The 21808-nt window shown below is 39.6% G+C and overlaps 1 protein-coding gene across 8 annotated transcripts in view; it reads left to right on the forward strand.

Annotated features, from left to right (window-relative positions):
* Nucleotides 1-21808, forward strand: part of TAFA5 (TAFA chemokine like family member 5) — a 446757-nt gene that overhangs the window by 112074 nt on the left and 312875 nt on the right. For 3 of the 8 annotated variants that reach the window (XR_012586952.1, XR_012586950.1, XM_074586792.1), the window contains exon 2: nucleotides 4601-4687. The exons of 2 other annotated variants lie outside the window; for them this stretch is intronic. Coding sequence is in view for 2 of the 6 variants with exons in the window: in XM_074586792.1 (XP_074442893.1) it covers nucleotides 4601-4687 (87 nt within the window). In the remaining 4 variants the exon portion in view is untranslated. Of the gene's footprint in view, nucleotides 1-4600; nucleotides 4688-13993; nucleotides 14413-21808 lie in introns of those variants that run through there. 3 more of the 8 variants (XM_074587022.1, XR_012587003.1, XR_012586999.1) reach the window with 3 other exon arrangements.

Consider the following 21808-nt stretch of genomic DNA (forward strand, 5'->3'; position numbering starts at 1 on the left):
TGTCTTTTGTTTCTGCCAATGAATTCCAAAATTATACTTCACTTTGTTGCAACAGTATTGTATTTTTTGGATCATTATTCACTTTGTGATCTACTACACCTACCTACCCTTTTCCATTATTTATGCGGTTGTCCTCTATTTTCTCTTTTAATTATTCAGCATTTGAGGAAAAATGTGATGCCTGTGCTCCTCCCCTGCCAAAATAAAAGACAAGTTGCTGTGCTCCTGATTCAGAATTCTGTTATCATTTGATCAGATCTCTGATTTCATTACAATGAATCTAAATGACTGCAAAATTATATATATTTATATTTATCATTTATTTTCATGATTATGATATTAAATTTATAAGCCAATTTCTGTTCTCTGATATTCAGGGGTGAATACACTTACTGCAGTTGTCCCTACAGATTTGAACTCATTAAAACTGAAAATACTGTATATGTCTTATTACAAAAATAGTTTATCCAAAAGGAACTACGTAGGGAATACAGCTAGCCTGTCTTCTTTCTTTCTTTCTTTTTTTCTCAAAACCAAACTCCTCTGTATAATGTAACACTTTACATTATCTGAAGGAAAATATTTTGGTATCAAAATCATGTTCTGGATATGATGCCTCCTGTTCTGAATGTGACGATCAGGGAATTCTCTTTCACTGCTCTCATATATCAGAACCAGTTATGGCCCATATAACTGTCATTGTTTCGGTAACCTGCAAATTTGTTGCCATAATGAAGCTTCCCGATAAACAAAGTTATTTTTATTTATTAAGTCAGTGATTGGATCTACAGCTGAACAGAAAGGCTTACTGTGTAAAGATCTGAGGTTATATGTAACATATTTTGAAATGCTGTATATGGGCAGGAGAATATAGTCATGGTTACGGCAGTGGGCAGGAAATCACAGTTTTGAGTCTTGGCTGTGCCACAGACTTTCTGTGTGACTTTGGACAAGCTACTCTTTGTGCATTAGCTAATAATACTATCTCTATCTCCCAGGGGTGTTGTGAGAATACATTCATTAATGTTTGTAAGGCGCTTGGATACTATAGCGATGGGGCCATATAAGCACTTAAGAGAAACAATCCATTTTTGCAACAATGTGCATCTCCCTGACTAAGGACTTTTTTGCTGGAAGTTTTTCATAGATGCTTGTTATGAATAAATCTACTTTATAATGATACACTGAGGTTAAACTGCCTTTTGGAGTGCAGTTTCACTTTAGTATTCAGAACAGGTGTAAACAGTCATAAGTTTGAAAGCTGTTCCCAAGGAAAGAGAATAGAATCTTTATAGTCAGACATTTGAACAGAAAAGATACCTCTCTTGATTCATCTACTTCAAAACATGGAGGATTATTTACATCTGTATCTGTCTCGCAAATAGTTTATTCTATTTTAAGCACTTCTCATTACATTGTCTAAACTACCTCCTCAGGCAAGTCATTCCATTGCCTAATTGCCTTTAAAGTTAAACAGTTTGCTTAAACGTCTATCCTATTTTTTCCTTGTGGATAAAAGCTGCTCCAGTCTGTCCTTTCTTTCTGATATAACCTTCACTCATACGTGTTCAGTTCAGACACACAACACAGTTACAGCAGGTTAACAAGGTATTGCTTTAGAGCTGATGGGAGGTAAATTGGGAAGCCACTGTAATTTGATTTGATAATTTGCCTGGCTGAGTGCTGTACAGTATTAAAATCTGAATATGGGCCTCAGAGCACTGGCACCAAGGAGAAGAAAAAAAAATATTCAATATTCCCAAGGCCTTTGTAGAGGTCTTGTTGGTGAGAGATTTCCAACCTAGGGGAATAGGTGCTGCAAAGACTTCATAAAAGGTTTTGTTTTGTTATGTCTTGTTTCGTTTTTTTGTAGAACCTAGTGGCAGCAGACAAATTATGGAAGTAAGAGATTTGAAAGAGTGTGAGCAGTCCCTGAGGACAGTGAAGAGGGCTCTGCAGTTTTTGAGGCTCAGGAAACATCTGTTGTGCTTCCATGTAAAACTTGTTCATTTGGGGCCTGAGTTCAACCAAATTTCTCAGAGAAGGAAGTATCAAATATAAGTTTCAAAATTTTTATGAAAATAGGTGATCATTAGAAGACAGAGACCCTATAAATGTCCCAATGGTGGAAATAAATACTATGTCCTCTCCTACTGTATTAAATATAGAGAATTGACATTAAAAATTATCCAGCCATAGGAAATCAAAGCTTGCAGTCAATTACAAGTTGTAAACATAGAGGAGAACAGGCCTCGTTTGATCTCAGGTTCCTGGGATTGCTTGTTTTCTGTGAAGTCCATCCCTCCACTATTGCTGCTTGAATATGTACTGATAGGATTGCTTTTAATAAAGGTCCCATGTGAGTGATAGTGGAAATGGTCCTCAAGCTGAATATTGTTTTAAGCTGTGGTTAGACTTACCTCACAACGCAGGAGAAGACAGCTGTGTCCTTTTTTTTTTTTTTTTTTCTCCTCTGTGAGTATCGGGGATTGAATAGAGTTGATATTATCCTGTACTATACATATACATAACTACTATTCTGGACAGAAGAACTAAAAATGAAAGAAAGAAGTAAAGTACACTTTACAAGCATCAGCTCCTAATCTTAAATTGGATTCACAACCATCAGGCTGCTCCCAACCTCACGTGTTGTATCCTGTTTTCTGGGTTTAGCCAAAGACCCCATACAGCCACCTTTTCTTTCAGTTTGTCAATAAATGCACAACCTGTATTAGAGGATTCTTAATCAGAATTCCAGATTTTGTAATATAACTTCATGCAGGGTTGAATAAAAAATTTTCAATAAAGTCAAGGAGAGGAAACGTCATTAACAATTGCTAATGAAACATTATTTTCTCACAATTCTTTTATACCATAACATGTCTTTCCAGCTCTTAGTTTATTCATGTTTCTGTTCATTAGGCATTCCTTAAGTAAAAAAGTTACCAAAAAATTCCTGTACAAATATATTTTCCATAGTAGGCTACTGCAGTGACAATAAAATCTCTACCAAAATATTCAGGAAAAAATGTAATTCAAAGGATTACCTTTATCTTCTTAAAAAATAGGAAATATTTTACATTTTGTGTCAAACTAATCCTCTTTGATACACTGTATGCATCCCACAAAAAATAATTGGGATTATAAAGATTAATATAGTTCAAAAAAACCAGTTTAAAAACCCAAAAGATGCCTGTTTACAAAACTCAGTTCTGATAGTTAGCCAATTAAAAAAGATGAGCACCACAAACAGTGGAAAATTCAAATTTCTGTTAAAATTTTTTTGCCCTGTGTTGTGTCTGTCAAAAAGAAGATACCCATCTTCAGCAGCGTATCTGGAAAAGGAAAAGAAAACAGTTAAATCGCCTCAAGCTATTACAGTTGCATTACTATGTTTTAATGACTGCCTTCTTGAGGATGTTTTTCTGTATGAGCAGCAGCAGGGCACAGAATCTGGAAAGGGTGAGGCCTTTTCCTTATGGCAAAGCAAATTGCAGCTGTTTGTTTTTCATAGTAGGAGGTCGTTGGTCATATGCTGACTCTATCCACTTTGATAGGACAACATTATTGATAAAAATCTTCATACCTATGGCATGTGTTTAGGAATGATGCCAGTTGCACATGTTTACACCAACAGAATTTCTCCCTTGCTGATCCCTCAGGCTACCCTTAATATAGAATTAAATGTTATCTTGCTCATACTATTTAATATTTCAGTTTACTACATAAAGTACACACCTGCTCCTTGTATCTCCTCTATATTGTTCTGAAGTGACTATGGAAAAAAAAAAAAAAAGAAATTTAAAACCTAATGTCTCCTAATGGAAGGACAAAAAACATCTGTTATGTGTAGGCAAAGAGAAGAAAACAATACAAAAAGTGGTTCGTATTTAAAATAAATCTAAAATATCCTTTCTAACCATAACAATTATTCTAGTTAGTATACTGTCTTTCTCTAGTCCCTCATTTCTTGAAGTAATTGTCATGTGTTTGGGGAGTTTGATTTGTTCTGGTTTTATAGAATTCCATTAGTTTCCTGTGGGGGAAAAAAAAAATAAAATATTTTTTTTCTGGCATTGTTTCTTCATAAAGAAAAAAAAAACAAAACACAAAACAAATACAAAGTAATCTCTTTGTGGATCCAACATTTGGTGGCATTAGATTTTAAGGGGTTTTTTAACACTTTTTTGCTATGAAGGCTATAACTAGAGAAGTGCTATGCACTATACTATATCTTCTTATAGGGAAGATATGAATACTTATCCCCTTTCAAAGAAAGGAGATGGGGTGAGAGAGACTCTTTTAACTTTCAGTTAAATCAGATACAGTTGGATGTGTTTGGTTAACTTCCATCTGAAATGATGCAAAAAGCTCTTCTAAAATCACTGAAGGTCAATTTTATGAACACTGTTCTCAACGTCTTAAAGTAGCTGTTACATAGAGTAGGATAATTGTAAGGGGAAACACCAAAGTCTTCAATTCTAAATCTTCAGGTGTGCGTGCTGTTAGACCCCCTAATGTTGTAGTTTATTCTGTGTTCATTTCCTTTTGCATTTTCAGAAGTGATTTCAATTGAATCATTTATGGTTCTTCCATTCAGATTATAAGAGCTATTTTGGAGCGGATAACCCTCAATGGCTGTATATGAGACATTGCCCGGGGTGCTTCCAAGATGCTTTTGAGCTGGGTAAGGAAATCACTGAGTGTTGACACATTCTCAAAGCACTATGGCATGGATTGAGAGCATATAGTTTATAAACTGTGTTACTGACCTATGATTCTGTGTATTACTGATGAAATAGACTATACCAGTTTCCTCTGAAATGTTAAACAAAAGCAAATATTTTTTTTGTTAAAAAAAAAAAAAGGTAACAAGCATTGAAAAAAATTAAATATAATATCTAATCTGAATGTGGTAATTCATACATAAAAACCTTAATTCATCATTACCCACTTCTGATGTGTCTGCTTTTACTATAGTAGCCATTCAATGTATAATATTATACTAATGTAATGTTGTAATATTACCATTATATTAGTATACCGGTGAGGTAAACCGTACTCAGATTTTTACTGTGACTTTAAGGTCAAAGCTGTTTCTGCAGGCACAGCTTAACCAATATGCTAGTTTAAGACTAAAACTTGCATTCAAGCCGTAATTCCTGGATCGTCTCTACTATCTACATATTTATTACCCTCATATACTCTTGTTCAGTCAGGAGCAATTAGTTATCATGACTCATCTCCCCTTTCATATATGGACACAGGCAGCTAAAAACGGCTAGTGAACTTGAACCTGTGCATGAAGGACAGTACGGACATGGGGTGTTGGTGCCGGGCTTTCACTGAGTGTGCATTAAGTGACGAAATCAGAGAAAGCTTTCTGTCTCTTGTTCAAAAGCCTGCTGACGAGTATGATGATCGGGACAGTCCAGCACAGGGGTGATGCTAAAACCCCCCAGGAGCTGGCACAAAGAGGGGTCCGTGATCCACTTCACTCCTTCTCTATTTAAGGTTAAGCAGTGTCTGGGGAGAGTGTTCATTCTGCTGTAGAGAAGGGTGTTCCATCTCTTACAATGTTTGTATAATGCTCTTTGTAACGTTTTGTCCAGCTGAAATGTGGCTGAATCAGCTCCAGTGTCTCCAGGATTTTTACAGAAGTTAGTTCGGGCTGTGCACTGTCACTGCCCCACGTGCCAAGGGTACTATTTTAATATCTGGCTTTTTTATTAAATGCCAAAATCTTAGATGCTCCGTTTCACCTTATAATCAAAAGTTTTCTATTTTAAAACAATGTAAGCATGCAGAAAAATGGTTCCTGTTAGAACAGCATAATTCAAAACAAAACCAAAGAGGTTCTTTCCCTTTTAAAATATGCTTTTCACAAAAAGTTTGGTAAAAAGCTTCTGTACAGTGGCTACTTCGTTAACTGTTGTAAGCTATAGGCTGCCTGATGTACCTGGTAAATAGAAGAAATAAAATTCCCAGAAAAACAAACAGGCAAGCAAATAACGAATAGGTTGCGCTGGCAAGGGAAGGTTACATTAATCTGCAGCTCCTGCCATTATCCCACCCCAGGTGTGCATAGATGGGCCTCCAGTGTGTTAATGTCACAGAGTCCAGTAATAAATCTCAGATTAGCTTGTAGTAATCCATTTTCATCCTACCGAACAAAATATGTTTTATACCATTTAGTATTAACTGGCCATATCTAATAATAGCTAGAGACTGGATAATACTTTTTTTTCTCTTTACTATCAGGAACCTAGTGGACTATATTATACATGAATGGCTTGTAAAATTATTGGCTTCTATTTCAGAATAACAAACAAGTTTGGGTTCTAAGATTTAAGATTACAAATCTAAAAACCACTTTCTTCTTATTCAAGATTTTGTAATGAAGTCCTGAACACAGACCCAGAAGAAACTTAATACATAAAATTCTGGGCCTCCTTTAATGTCACAGTCTGATGCAGGTGTAGATCTTTTGAAAAAATTAGAGTTTTCGGGTTAAAAAAAAGAGTGCCATAGTGGTAAACCCATTTTAATTTATACTTCAAATGTAATAATTGTTCATTTTGTGCATGTAACCATTTTCAACTGTTTATTTGAGGTTTTGAATAATTTTTAAAGAATCTGCACTTAACAGTTGTCTGAAAAGTATTTGTTTCACCTTCACTAGCTTATTAGCAACCAAAGATTACCACTTCCCCCAGTAATATCACACAATGTGCTCAGACATTACAGAGGCAGTCGTTGTCTTTTCCTCATATGGTAGGAACCTGCTCTATCTAACTGCGGAGGTGCCTGGTTTGTTCGGGATATGCTCCATTTTTGCTGCAGCTCCCTTTCCTACTTACTACAGTAAGAATCACTAATGGAAAGAACTAAAAGTGTCCATTGTGTCCTGGCTTCAGCTCCTGATCAGTTTTTGTGATATCCAGGTTTTGAGGTGGAAAGTCAACAGTTAAATAAATGTAAAGTAAGTTCTCTGGTTAAAGTTCAAACTATAGGTAAAAGAGCTTATTGCCTAAGTTCCCAGTGAGTATGAGTGATGAGTATGATGATCGGGACAGTCCAGCTGTAGAATTCACTCCTGTGGAATTTGAACTTTTTTTTCTTTTTTTATTTTCCCACTCCACTAAGGTGGGAGGAAGCAACAAAACCCCCAAATATATTACTGTATTGACTTTTCCATGCAACGCTGTTATTGGCCATTCTATAAAGGTTTGCTGTGACTTGACACAGAGTCACTGCTTATTCAGCTTGGCTTTCTACATGGGTCTCATTTTCAATTAAGAACTTATTCACTGAATGTTACAGCATTTTAGTTGTGTGCATTTAGGCTAAACCCTCAGGGATTGATGCTGGAAACTGTGGATCATAACTAAATTCCGTTAATTTCCTGTGTTTAAGCATCCTGGTTATAACACAAATCCTTTTTCTAAAAAAGCAGTAAACAATTGTTTTTTGAGAAGTGTTAAAAAATCCAGATGATCTTAAAATATATAAAAACCCTCTCAATTTCATTGTGATTTTTGTGAATAGCCCTGTAATCGTTGGAACATTCAAGCCTATGCCTTGCTCACCAGTCTTAACTGTGAGTTTCTGTAGTTATATGCTCTCTCTGAATTATCATAGACTCATACAATCACAGAATGGTTTGGGTTGGAAGGGACCTTCAAAGATCATCTAGTCCAAGCCCTCTGCTGTGCGCAGGGACATCTTTTGCTAGATCAGATTGCTCAAAGCCCCATCCAACCTGACTTTGAACACTTCATTATCATTTCAAGGTAATAATCTTGCAACTGGAGGCAGGTAGAAAGGCCCTTGAGACCTTGTAGACTCTCTCTTTGAGATTAGTAGTTCTCCTGGATGTAAATTCCTACTTATTCGGGTCTTTTTAGATGAATGAAGGCATATTTTGAAAACAAGAATAGATGAAGGCTATAAACAGACCAGGAAAAAATGGGAGTAGGAAAGGATGCACAGACAGACACTGTAGTATTTCAAGTCCTCAGTTAAGACATGTGTGGTTCTGTCAATTTAATACCAAATTACTTTTTCCCCTCAAATATATAAAACTACTCATAGGCAGCCATAGCATATGTAATCATGTACCACAGAAATTTAATCACATCATTTAGATGTCTCTTTCTTCAGTCATTAGGGTATTTCTTCCTGAACAGGCTGGGTGAAAACTTGGTACATCTCGTATAAAAAAAATAAAATAATCCATATACTCTGGAAGGCAAGAATGAGTTTCAGCACTGCAGGTTCCTCACACAGGATATGCTGCCCTGGCTCCCTCCTCATTGGCAGCTCATTCATTTACAGCTCATGTATTTTCTCATATGCATACTGGCACTAGTTCCTTTGGATCCGTACTGGTTGCAAGTACCATCAGCGTAGGAGCTGGTTTTTTTGAGGCTTTAAATTTTGTAATCCCAGATGCGTTGGGTTTCTTCTATTTAGAAAATTCCCCAGGTCATAATGCTCTCATTGTTCTCAGTCGGAAACCTTAATTGCAGAGCTAGTTGGATAAGAGTTGGATTAGCTGGCAGAGTGTTGTCTGGGAAATCTTTCAGCTGTGCAATGTTATCGCTTCCCCTACGTCCCCCCGCCCCCACCCCTGAGGATTCCTAGCTGACTGCATTTGGTGAGATACATATGTTTTCCCCAGCTACAGGAGCTGTGAAGGGTTCCTCTGGGATATCTAAGTATAAATACCTAAGTGTGTCTTCAGTTGCTAGGTTATTTTTAGTCAATGGGTGGTTACCAAGTCATCTATAATTGTGCTGTTAAATGTGTCAGTGCAGCTACTGCAAAGCTAGGTGCTCCCTGTAACAGGTTGAGTGGATAAAGTAAAATGTAAAAGGACAAAAGCAACATTTCAGAATTCAGCTGTTCAAAGATTTAAATTATATAAGAGGAAATTGCTTGATGAGCAGCTATGTTGAAGATGATCCATGAGTACAACATGGAAGGAGGAGCATGGTAACATACTTTGACTATACATTCCATTGTATCTGTGACTGGCATATTGTGTCTCTTCAGATTTGTGTTTTGGGGGAATTTACCGGTGGTTCAAGACATCAGAGTGGTCTTACAGAACCTTTCACTTCTTCTTAGGCAGCTCCTATACAGCTTTTGTCAGTAGTGGCCAAAAGCTATTACCAACTGGTGACTGCTGTGTGGGAGAAAGTGCAATGAGTTCCCAATGGGCGACTGTCCACATGACATGAACTGCTGGCATAGTTCTTTACAAATAAAAAAGAGGAAGAAAATCATACCTGAACAGAAAGTCCCTAAGACAGCAGGAAGAAGACAAGAACAGCAAAATAGTACAACTGAAAAGCCAAAGGAAAAAAACATGGCTTAAAAAGAAAAAGTTCTAAGCAGACATGATGCACTGAAGCAAGGAAACTGCACATTGGTTATTCTAAAGTATCTAGGCTGCATTGTCCCTCTTATGAATCTGCTACTAGGAGAAAGAACTGGAAACAGGGTTTGGTCTTTCAAAAATTATTAAAGATATATTAACATATCACCTAATCGGGTAAGCCAAGGAAAAACAAAGGGAAACTTTTAGATGGTCAAATGGATGTGTATTTGTGGTTCTTCTGGTAGCTGCATCATGTCACTAACTAGAGATTAACAGAATTAATCTCTTTACAGATTAATTTCTACTCCAGTGGCACTTACCCAGCTTTGTCTGAAAATCAGCGATAAAATTTTGAGGGCTACAGTAGTTGTGACTAGCCCAGTAGCAAAGAAATGTGAACCAGCCATTGGCATGCAGAAAAAAGTGGGAAAAAATACTTAAAGGCTGCAAAAACTAATTGGTGGAAATATATCCCTCTGTATTCATTGCTATACATTCAATATATCACCTATTTTGGTTAGATTTAAAATGGAAAAAGATTTATAATGTCACTTCAGGCATATATGAAAGATGAACTGGGTGAATTTCAACAAAATAAAATGTTAAACTTAGCATCAGGAGAAACGTTTCAGCTGAGAGAACTACTGGGCTGGAATAATCGCCTCCAGTGACTGGTGACAGACTATTGCCCAAGTAACTCAGAAGTAACAAAAATGAAATCCAGTGGGCATTGGCAAAGGTTTAGTCTAGATAACCTAATAATAGATACCGTCTGCTCTATTTTTTGCGATTCAAAGCCAGTAGTAGTTTCCAAATTCATTAGTGAAAATGGGCTAACGTCATCTCTTGTACTACTGCATTTAGATCTGCATTGGCCATGCATAATTTTGGGTTTTATTGCATGAACGGGAATAAAATAATTATGCAAAAGGTGTTTGACACAACTGAAAATACTACGGGATTAGTTATAGGTATATGGAATACAATCTGAACATGATTGTGTTCCAGGAATTTTTGCATGTTTTTATTTATAACATATCTCAATAGTGAAGAATAAATCTTTTCACAGAATTAAATGCATAGTATAGATAATATTTTTAAACCTCTAGAACTGAGCAAAGGCTGCTGTCTTTGCTACAGAGTTCCAGTTTTAGTAATTCTGTAGAACTAGATTGAAGTTCTGGTAAAAAGAACAAATGAGCTGTATTTCCAAAAAAGAACACACATTTGGAAATGATGCGCTTCATTTTTGTGCTGTTTTCCCATAAGAACTCAGGAGAACTTACATCTCATACACGTTTGCTCTTGCTCCTTGATTGACAGGAAAATGCATTCCTCGCTTCCTCACTACTTTACCCAGCTGCAACTGCCTTCTCTATTGGAAATGTCTTCCAAGGCCATCACCATCCTTTACCAGCTTTCAGGTGCTGAGCATCCCTCCTTTAACATTAAAACACAACTGGGAGAGTTCCTGTGGAGTGGTTCCCTGGCAGGAGCTACTGCTGGGACCACAGCCTCTGTGTTGCTGGAGACGTATGAGGTCAGAGCTCTGGGAAAACCCTGAAAATTCACAGTGAGATAGTTCTGTAAATCTCTCTTGGCCTAAGCAGCTCAGAAGTTGTTTGATGGGTGTTGGGGATGCAAATATTAATAGGCTGAAAGACAGGGGACAATTTTTGGCAGTGCAATTTATTCAGAAAAGTCTTCCAGAGAAGTCTATGCTGGTAACTTGAGGTATCTTCAATATTTTATAAATCTTTATGCAGGTGACAAGTGGGAAAATTGAAGATGGATGGTTTTTGAATAGGACTCCCCCTATTTGAAAGGTCCAAAGCTATTTAGAAAATACAGAAAACACACTGAACCATATTTAGTTCAGCAAGCAGCGTTGCCAGGTACCACTGTCCTCTCAAATGGGAAGTCTTCTGGAATCCCTTGTTGCTATGAGACTAAATATCTCTGTACAGTGTGAGCGCTGAACCAGATTTTGCTCCCACTTACACCAGTGTGCATGTAGAGTGACTCCCCTGTGGCTGGGAAGCACAGTGCCGCATCCTGATGTCTTGCTTACAAAAAGGTCTGATCCAAAGCCCACAGAAGCCCAGGAGTATTCTGTCTAATTCAGAAGCTCAAAGAAGTAAGACTAAAATGGGAGCAGGGCTATCATCTTGCACCTCAAAAGGAGCAAGCAATTTGAGGATTGTGACCCATTGACAGTGGGTCTTCACATGCTTTTTAGTCAAAAAGAAAGTAATATGTGAAATTTTTCATAGGATTCCTCTCCAAACTTAGCATGTTCAAGCTGAAAGATACGCATTGCTTATCCTGGTCTGCATAATCTCTTAACTTTGAGACACTTTCAAAATCTACTTATCTGGGGACTTAAAAGCTGCTATGTCAGGGCTTTTTTTTTTTTTTTTTTTTTTTTTTGGTTAAGTGTAAAGTGTGTGAATTTTCTTTAGCTACTTGACACTTTTTTCTTTCACCCAGAAGACAAATAAACAAACAAAACCCAACCTGAACTGAGCCCAATCATGGCCAATTTCTCATCAAAGTGTGCATTTCAGAATGAAAGATTTACAGTGGAATATCTCTAGTGTAGCTATGACATTGCTTTAACATTGCACTGCTGTAATCTTCAAATACAGTAAGTGCAATAAATGGGTTTATAGGGATTCGTGTGAAGTTTAAAATTCAAAAGATAGTTGTTTTCAATGTTTCTCTGCGCTATCAGTGGAAACCCAAAAAGCACAGGGATGAACTTAACACATAACGTCAAGAACAAGGGAGATGTTTGTCCAATAAAAAATACCAGTCTTTTATTAATCTGTGCTTCCAAGCATCTGGAAACCCTCCCTGTTTTGTTTTTTTTTTAGGGGTTTGTTTTTTTTTTAATTAAGAAAATAATTAAATATTAAGGGTTTGTTTGTTGGGTTTTGTTTTGTTTTGTTTTTTTACAAAAAGCAAACATGATGTAACCAAAGAGCTATGAAAACAAGCTTGGTTTGAAAACAAACAAACCAAGTGTTGCCTTACTTGGTTTATATCCTCAAAACTACGGATGTGCTTTATGTCTATCCCGGCTAACGCTGGGTAACGCATGGGCCGCCGGTGCGTTACCGCCTATGGCTAACGGAGCGCAGTAAATCCACGCCAGCCCTGAGGACCACGGCAACTTTCATCGCGTCGCGGAGCTGCAGGGAGGGGAGGACCCGCCGCCGGGCCGTGTCGCCCCGTGCCGCCGAGGCCGCCCGGCGCTGCGGCCGCCTCCCGCCCGCAGCCTCCCGGGGTGCTGCGAACCGCACCTGCCCCGGCCCGGCTCTGCTTTCCCCGGGCACCGCGCCGGCCGCGGTCCGCCCTCCTCCCCGCGGCACTCGGGGTTGCTCCCCGCCAGCCCGAGGTGCCGGCCAGGCTCGCGTCGCGGAAGTTGCGCGGGGCAGCCCGGCGGCGCTTGAACGCCAGAGGCGCGGAGCCGTACCGCGTCCGCGGGGCACCCGGCCCAGGCAACCCTTTCCGCCGCCCAAATACGCGCACCTTGCAGCGCGTAGCTGTCCCCCCTGTCCCGCACCGCGGAGCTCGGTGCCTTCACCGGGCAGCCCCCGTCCGTCGGGGCGGCCCCCGCGGCTGCCGAGCGCTGCGGCGTCGCTGCCCACGGCCCGGGCTGCAGCGCGTCCCGCAACGGCGCGGCCGAGCGCGCAGCCCCCGCGGAGCGGCTCCGCACCGCAGCACCTCCCCGGCCTTCCCGCGCCCCCGCCCGGCTTCTCTACGGCAGCCGGCGGCGGCGGCTCGGTCCTTCCCCGGGAGTGGGAGGGCGGCAGCAAAATCACAGTCTTGGCCTCTTTTTTTTTTTTTTTTTTTTTTTTTTTTTGATTTATGGCATTCTTTCGTTTGCGTTCTTGTTTTCCGTGGGGATGGCTGCAACGGAGGCATCAACCTGTAGACTGAGAGCGCTCTCGCCGTAGCCCGGCGCAGCTGCTCGCAGGGCGCTCCGCGGTGCCAGCGCCGGGGAGCGACGCCGGGACGGGGTCGACCCCGCGGGCAGGCGGAGGAGCGGGGCCGGCCGCGGCGCCCTGGGGAGCTCCCGGAGCTCCGGCGGCGGAGGTGCGAACCCGAGGGGCGGCCAGCGATCTTTGCAAGAGCCCCCAAGCGGCTCCGCGTTTGCCGGGGATGGCGGGATGAACTGAGCCGCCCCCCCCGGCTCCCCCCTCCCCGCACCAGAGAGGATCTCCGAGCCGGGGGAGGAGGAGGAGGAGGAAGAGGAGGGGGGGGTGCAACAAATTGCCGCCAGCCGGGAGAAGTTGCAGTAAAGAGAGATCCCTCCCTCCCCCCGCTCCCTCCCCTCCCCGCTCGCTCTCTCCTCCCCGAGCCGTGGCAGCGAGCAGCGGAGCGGCGGCCCGACGAGCGAGCGAAGAAGGAGGGAGAGAGCGAGCGAGCGAGCGAAGGAGCGAGCGGCGCCCGCAGCCCGGCGATGCTGCAGCGGCTCCCGCGGAGCCTCGGCGGGGTGGGCCCGGCCCCCGCACGCCCCGCGCCGCCCGGCGGCGGCGCGCCCTGAGCGGGCGGCGGCGGCGGCGGCGGCAGCGGCGGCCCCGGCCCCGCGCCCCCCGCCGCGCAGCGGGCGCTGTTGCGCAACCCGGCCCCGGCGCTACCGGCCTCCGCGGCTCGGCGCGGCTCCCGCCGAGACGGAGCGCTGATTCATGGGGCCCCGCGCCGGCCGCCTCGGCGAGAGGAGCCCGGCGCTGCCGCTGCCGCTGCCCCCGCGCGGGGTGTGAAGCCCCCCGGCCCCTCCTCCGCAGCCCCCGGGCTCGCCCGCCCTGCTCGGGAGTGTGGGGTCCCTGCCGGGAGCCGCCGCGCCTGGCGCACAAGAGGGAAGCGTTGATGCATCGCTGTGGAAATTCATTGTGTGACTTTCTGGGTATTTACTGAGTTTCAGACCGAGATGCAGCTCTTGAAAGCTTTATGGGCACTAGCAGGAGCAGCGATCTGCTGTTTTCTTATATTTGTCATCCACTCACAGTTTCTTAAAGAAGGTAATTATATCTGCATGTCTACATACCCTGTTCTTTAATACTAAGGTCTTTACGAGGTGCCTTAATTATTTTTACTGTTTCCAGTATGTTCTATTTACAGCAGTGCTTCCACGCTATTTTTCCTTTCCGTTAAAGCCTTCTCATTTTTGTTCCTGTAGAGAATAGGTAGCTTTAGACTTACATTCTTGGTAAATGTGTGTATATATATATATATAAAATCTGTATGATGTTTGTATTCAGTGTTTTAGCCAATGTTTCATTTCTTTATGGGGCATGTACAGCGTATAGAAAATATTTGTTGCTATCAGATGACCACAGAACAGTAGTCATCATGGGAGTATTAATAAACCAAAAAACCCTTAACAAGTAAATGTCTTATTTTTATACCAAATCAATAGGCATCCTTTCCCTCTTCCTTATTCAGTACATTTTCAATAGATGGCACTAAAGTTCTATGGAAAGGGCAGGGCAGAGCAAATCCTGGGCATTCAGCATCTTCCTTCTCCTCCTCGTTGCCCCAAAACTGGAAGAGGCCTTTGCATGGTTCCAAGGCTCCTGTTTTTTCCACCTTGTTGTCAGAAAATTGTGATTACAATTTACTGGAGAAAATAGTTTGGATTGCGTGTCAGGCTTTCTTCTTCTTCCCCCCCCCGCCCCAAGTGAGTTGGGTGGAAAAAAATAGGTTTGATTAAGTGAATAGAGGAATTTTCTTGCGGAGTAACCCTTGTATTGCTCTTTTTTGTTTTCTTTCCTCAGAAAATTACTCTTTTTTTTTTTCTTTTTCTCCCTTCTGTGCTACAATAATGATTCTGCTGCTTATTTGTAAAGCAAACTGCAGTCTGAGATTCGAGTGGGAATCCTGAGATGCATATATATTTTACTTGGTGGTGTGTGGGAAAGCCCAGTGCTGTTCTTTAAGCAGTGTTAACAAATATAACACAACAATATGCGGGGTTTGCTGAAACCTTTTATTCTTTTTTAACATTGTAAGATAATCGAGATTATAGCAGCCGGAAGAAGGAGCCCAGCTCCTCTTGGAGTGCTGGCTGCGCAAAGCAGGGGAAAAAAAACTTTTATGTGACTGGGACAAAGTTTCACTCAAGACTGGGCAAAGCGACAACCTTGCAACCACTGAAGTATCGCCGCTGCTTTTAATTTAGTGCCAGTCAAAAAAAAAGCACGAGGCTGTACATTTTCACAGATCTTTTCTGAAATAAATAAACACTGATTTGCCTGGTTTGGTTAATTAAGAAGCGTTATCCAGATATCTCCAGTGCCAGAGATTTCTCCTTTAAGAAACGTACCCTTTAATTGCATCGTGTGCAATGCCTCCCACATAGTCACTTATTTAACAATCTTTTAAAAATGCTCGGACTAGTGTATTTTTATATATCTCTGTCTAATGAGATGACTCGTTTGGAGGAGATTTTGCAGAATGAAATATTGCCAGTCATTTCAGGCTATTTTGTCAGTATTTGCCATTATGCTGCCTTTTTTTTTTTTCTCATTCAGTCTTTCACTGCTTGATTTTGAGACCTGTGTTACTGTAAATAACCCACAAAGGAAGAAGCATTTTGTTTTATTTAAAATATTTCTTCTTGCATTGTAGGAGTAGAAAGCCAGAAAAATAATTTATAAAAACAGAAACCATGGCCATACACCGAGCTTTTTAACACATTTTACATTGCTTCTCCTCCAGCATTTATAGCCACTCTTAATGTGGACTGCAGAGAGGAAGCTGAAGCTCTTGAGCTTGTCGGATAACTTAATTGCATTGGTTTGTTTATATTTGTGAAAAGAAAGAAAAAAGATTTCTGTTTTGTTGAACACTGAGAACTATATAGTTACTGGAAATACAGATTGTGTGTACTGGGCTGGTTGTCAGCCTTTTCTTGACGGGTGCTAATCTCCACAATAGCATTTTGACCCCTTTCGTATAATTACTTCAGCAGTGTATGTATTCCTCCTTGTAACTTCAATAATGACACTGAATAGTTTAGTGGAACTGATTGAAAGTCTACATGGTATAACTGAGTTTTTTTCTTTATGAAGAACTTTTAAAATATCCAATAAAAAATAATTGCTTTAAGCATAATATGTTCAAGTACAGCCATCTAAGAGAAGGAGAAATAGATAACAGAAGATTTAAGCTGTATATTGTAAACAGTTTGCAAAAACAAGACTTACACTTCCTTTCTTTTTCAGTTTAAAACCTGTGGTCTTTTTTAAATTATTTTCAGAAAGAAAGCAAGGGAATGAAGTGCGAGGAAAGGACTAGCAAATCATTTAACCACATGCTTACCATATTAGTTTACTAAGTAAATATGTATAAAGAAGAATACATGTGAGGTGGCTGTTACTTTACCTTCAGAAGATTTGAAATTCTTGTCTCATATCAGAGTTAGCCCTTTACATTAAATTTTCAAAAAAAGTTAGGAGTGGTATGTCTCATTACACACGACGTTGTTAGACTGTTGATTTCCTTGCAAAAAGATTAATTTCCCATCGGAGCCTAATGAACTACATGGGCTTGTTGTTTGTAACTCAGCTGTGTGGTCGAGTTCCTCGGTTAAATGCTTGGACATTGTCATTTGGTTATTTCTTGTGCAGAAGGAGAATTTCCTCTAGTCCCAAAGAAGAAACAGGTAATAAGCCAGCAGTTTGCCTGGCTTGATCAGATTAGCTGATAGCACGCATCTCCTGAGACAATTTGACGATACAAATTCATACACGAAGCATCTCTTTTGTATGCAAGACAATTGATTTAAGAAGAATGACATGTAAAATTAATTAAAGGTCTGACTTAATTTATTAAGGCATGCTCTTTCAATTTTTGCATGTTTCGTAATATTTACTGCTTATTATTTTTCCAGAGGCAGGTCTTAATAGAAAACTGACATAATCTTCACTTTTTACAACATCTCAAAATGATGTAATTACCACACGTCTTCTTCTGTATTCCTTTTCCTTTTACTCACTTGGAATTAGTGATGTTATCTGTTACGTTAAAACTCTTATCACCTATTAACACAAGATGTTTTTATAATTTCAGTTGTACTGCATGGCTATAGTGTGTAGAACTTTCATTACATCCAGCTGAAACTTATTACCAGAACCAAATCCTCCTTCAGTCACAGTCATAAATGTGAGATTGTGTGTTGCAACAGTCAGCTGAGAGTTTTCACACCGTTAATTTTTCATTTTAGTTGCTATGCTGAACTTGTATTTTTCTCTAAGTAGCCCTGTCTTCATTCTTAAATATTTTTATATACATTTTTGAATTAAGGCAGGTTAGTGGTAGCATTACATTACTGCCGTTTAAATGGTGTTAAGAAACAATGAATGCTTGTTCTGAGATGAGTGGGAAAGAGCTGTTTAAATGTCTATTTTCATGAATATGTTTTTTTCAGGAAGTGGAGAATGGGTGACACAGGGTGCCATTTTTCCACACTTAGGCTTTTGTGTGGAAATACAGGTCGTCCTGTGGCTAATCCGTTCCCCTATGTCCAATCTGTCCTTCAGTGTTTCTAAAGATGAATAGAGCTGTGAACCCAGAAAAGGGTATTGTGGTGTATAATTGCAGTCCCATGCCTGTCTGATCTTCCTGCAGAGCAGTTTAACATACCCCAGTCAGCTGCAGTCAGTATGGAAGGGAGTTAAAAATTGAAATATCTAAAAATTTCTTTGCGTGCACCATTGAGAATTAAAAGTAAGGAATTACATTCACTGCTCATGTCTGATTTTAAATAATTTATGATCTATTATTGTTTAACACATTTATGCAAAGAGAGCTGAAAAACACTGAGTTGATGTTACACACATTAATCGTGGGAACTCCTTTGCCCCTAGACAAGTACCCTTTGCACCTAGTAGAACATTTTAACCATTCGGACACAGAAAGGATGGGGAAAGGTAAAGGATACAGTTTCTAAATGTGTCTTTAAATCCCGTGGAAAGTAATGCATTTAGGGAGTAACTTTTCAAGGGTATGTATATATCGTAGCCGGGGTCTGTTACAGCTCTGGATATACTTTAAAGCTTTGTTTATCCTGCAATCGCTGATTAAGAGACTAGAATGTCTTATCTATCAAGGGCGATTTAATATTTTGATTGGTTTATGAGATTAGAGTGGTGTGAGCCTTGTTTGGAGAGGGACTACACAGAAACATGGATTCAGTCTCAAGAATCTTGTTTAAAGTGTAGAGGACTGGAGTAATCAGATCTCAAAACCACATTCTTAATCTGCTGGGTAGATGTTTGGTAGTAAGCTGTGTAAAATAGGGTGATTTTCTGTTGATATGCTGTAGCAGTTAAGTAGAGACAAGAGAATTCCAATGCTTCTCTTATAACCAGATGATTATGGCTATAAACCAGAATTTAAGCATCACTTGTGCAGATTTAGTATATACTTATATATATGAATAGGGTTCTGTTTAGCACATTTTTCATAATTATCATTTTTTTCTGCCTTAGGCAAAAGTTAGCAATTATTGGTTACGCTCTTGTTGGCACTTCTCTGTCAAACACATTTAGAGGAATTAGTGTCACAATAGCAAAAATACTGCAGCACTTTCTTTAAAAGAATGCATATATTACACATAATAACTTGGCTAAGGTTTATACTTAATATCTTTATTCTGTCACTTTTTACAGATTTAAATATTTTAGCCTGCTCTAAAAGTGTGTAAAAAGCTTTATGCATATTTTTGAGATCTTAGGGTGTACATTTTGACACTGAAAATAATAAGGAACGTTATTCTATTTAGCTGTCTAACCTCGAACAACTCTGCTGTTCCTCTGCTAATGTTTGAAAATGTCTACTGACAATATACCCAAGATATTTTTTGCAGAGCTTTGTGTTTATATCATCTGGTAGCTCTATAAAGTTGGTAAAACTAATGTTTACTGCTGTGTAAAATGTTTTGAGGAAGGGATTTGTTATCTTCTAAAACTTTTTGAGACTTTGGTCCTGAAAATTTTCCTGGAAAGAATTTGAATGTGACTTATTACACAGACAGTATCGCCAGCTTTTCTTAAAAATTTCTTTTTCTTTTATCTTTTAAACGCTTAAAAAAGAAGAAAGACTTGAAACGATTAAACAAAGCGAGAAGGAGAATTGCTCTTTAAGAATGTGGGGGGAAAAAAAAGTTTGGGTTGATGTTAGAGTTGTTTTTTTCAGTTTGCCCTTTTATGCTTAACCTGTGTCTCAAAACAGTGAGATACCTCGCTCACCAGATGTGCTGCATATGTTACCTATATATAGTAAAACTGAGTTGAGGACAGTGTGTCCCAGCTGCAAATTTACCTGCTTTTGAGGGGTTTATTGCTTTTAACATACTGTAGTATAATTCTTTTCTCCCGTTTGTCTTCTATACATTTATTATTTTTTTTTCCGGGTTTGTGGAGAGGCAAATCTGAATGAGATTATCAGAGCAGCACATCAGGCTAGAGAGAGGCACAGAAGGTGAAGTGGAAGGTTTCTCTTCCCATCCAGAAACCAGACTTGGCAGTTAAAAACCCCTAAGCTTGAATAAGTGCTGCACAAGCAAAGACTGTGTGAAAGGTAACCAGTCTGGGAGGATTTTTTGCAATTTTTTTATAGCTTTATGGCAAATAAATAAAATTAGGAAGACCCAGTTCAGTGGCTATTTGATAGTATGTGGCACAATGGGACTGAAGAAAAATGAGAGAACGTCCTGCTTTCAGATAAAATAGCTTTGTATTTGAAAAGTTTTGGTATTCTCAGAGGGTTCTTTGGTTTTTTTTTGTTTTGTTTTGTTTGTGTTTTTTTTTGTTTTTTAAGATAGGGTTAGAGAAGTATAGCAGCGAAAGGAAGCTATGCAGACAAAAGTTCTCAATAATTTTCTTTTCAGGGAGGCGAGAAAGATACTCTCTGTCTGGCATCTGCTGTGCCGGGCTATACCAAGAGGGGGAGTCTGACAGTTTTCCTACCCATTAAAGGTAGTTTTGAAATAAACTCTTTGGTTTTGGGTGATGAAAATGAAAGATGTGTATATCTTCATAGGGAAGCGCACCATAGATGGTATAAACCCCCTACTTTTCCCGACTGAGCAACTTGAAAAAAGGAATTAGTAACAGATTTTCAGTAGCCTTTTTACGACTGCCTGTTTTCACGCCCCAAGAGCACAAGTGAGGAATTATTGACCTTTCTCAGCATTTATCAGCACTACCTGTTCCTAAAGGCAGTACTATAGATTGATGTGAGTCACATCATACAAAAGTGCAGGCTTTTTAGATCTGGTGACTAATATTTATTATTCTTGTTTCTTAGCGGGCATATACTGTATCAAATATAAAACTGGAATAAACACAAGACACACTATTGAGATTTTTTTAAGCTGAATTTGAAAGGGGAGATCAGAAAAAACAATGTTGTATTTAGAGGTCATGAGTTCAATATAGTATTGGTGAGCGATAAATGTCTTTAATTCACTAGTCAAAATACAGGTAAAATTATTCTCTCCTCATATATATTTGAAAGTAACTTTTTGTAATCTTGTGAAGAAAAGAGGCAACACAAGTTTCTTAACTAAAGATAACAACAGTATTTGTTTTCTGGAAGTATTTAGATGTCCCAGTTGGAATCGGTGGCTCAGCTGAGTATGACTGGCCAACTGTAGTGTATGTTCATACAAATCCAAGCCAGGGATCTATTCCATCCAGTATCTGGATTTCAGCAAAGATTTATTTTGCTCAGGAATTATATCCTCTTGCCACTTATTACCCACAGTGATAGAAGGTTCTGTTTAATAACAAAATCCGATTATTTGCCTAAATGTGCTTTTTATGCCTGTTCTAGAAATCCAACACAATATAATGAATCTGCCTATTCATTATATTTTACCTTTGGCACTACATCAGCTCACAAGTAAATGCTAGTCAGAACAATAGATCTTCCTACTAATTGTTGTTAGTCTTGTGAAAAGCAATGAGTAACGTGTTTCAAATCTATCCAAACAGCAAATTAACATATAAATAGCCAGAAAAAAATATTGTAATGGATCGATACCTATTGAAACATTTGCTAAAAGAAGATGCTGTACTAATGTGTATTTTCATGTGGGTGATTTATAATTTTTGACCCTAAGGAGGAATGTAGAAGATTGTGTTAATCCACCAGGTGAAAAATTGCATTTATAATAGACCAGTATATTTTGGATCTCAACTTCTTTCTAACGTGGCACAAGGCTATATGGTATTCCAAAGTCTAGATGTTTAATTGCAGTCACACACAAGGAAAGATGTAGGCCAAATTAAGTGGGTCCACAGGAGAACAAAGGGAATAAGCGCATCTTTAGAGGATATGACCTAGAAAGAAGTACTGAAAAGACCAGAGTTATTGAGTTTATAGAAGAGATTACTAGCATGATAAGAG

Source organism: Larus michahellis, chromosome 1, assembly GCF_964199755.1.
Source record: "Larus michahellis chromosome 1, bLarMic1.1, whole genome shotgun sequence".
In the NCBI taxonomy this organism is placed as follows: Eukaryota; Metazoa; Chordata; class Aves; order Charadriiformes; family Laridae; genus Larus; species Larus michahellis.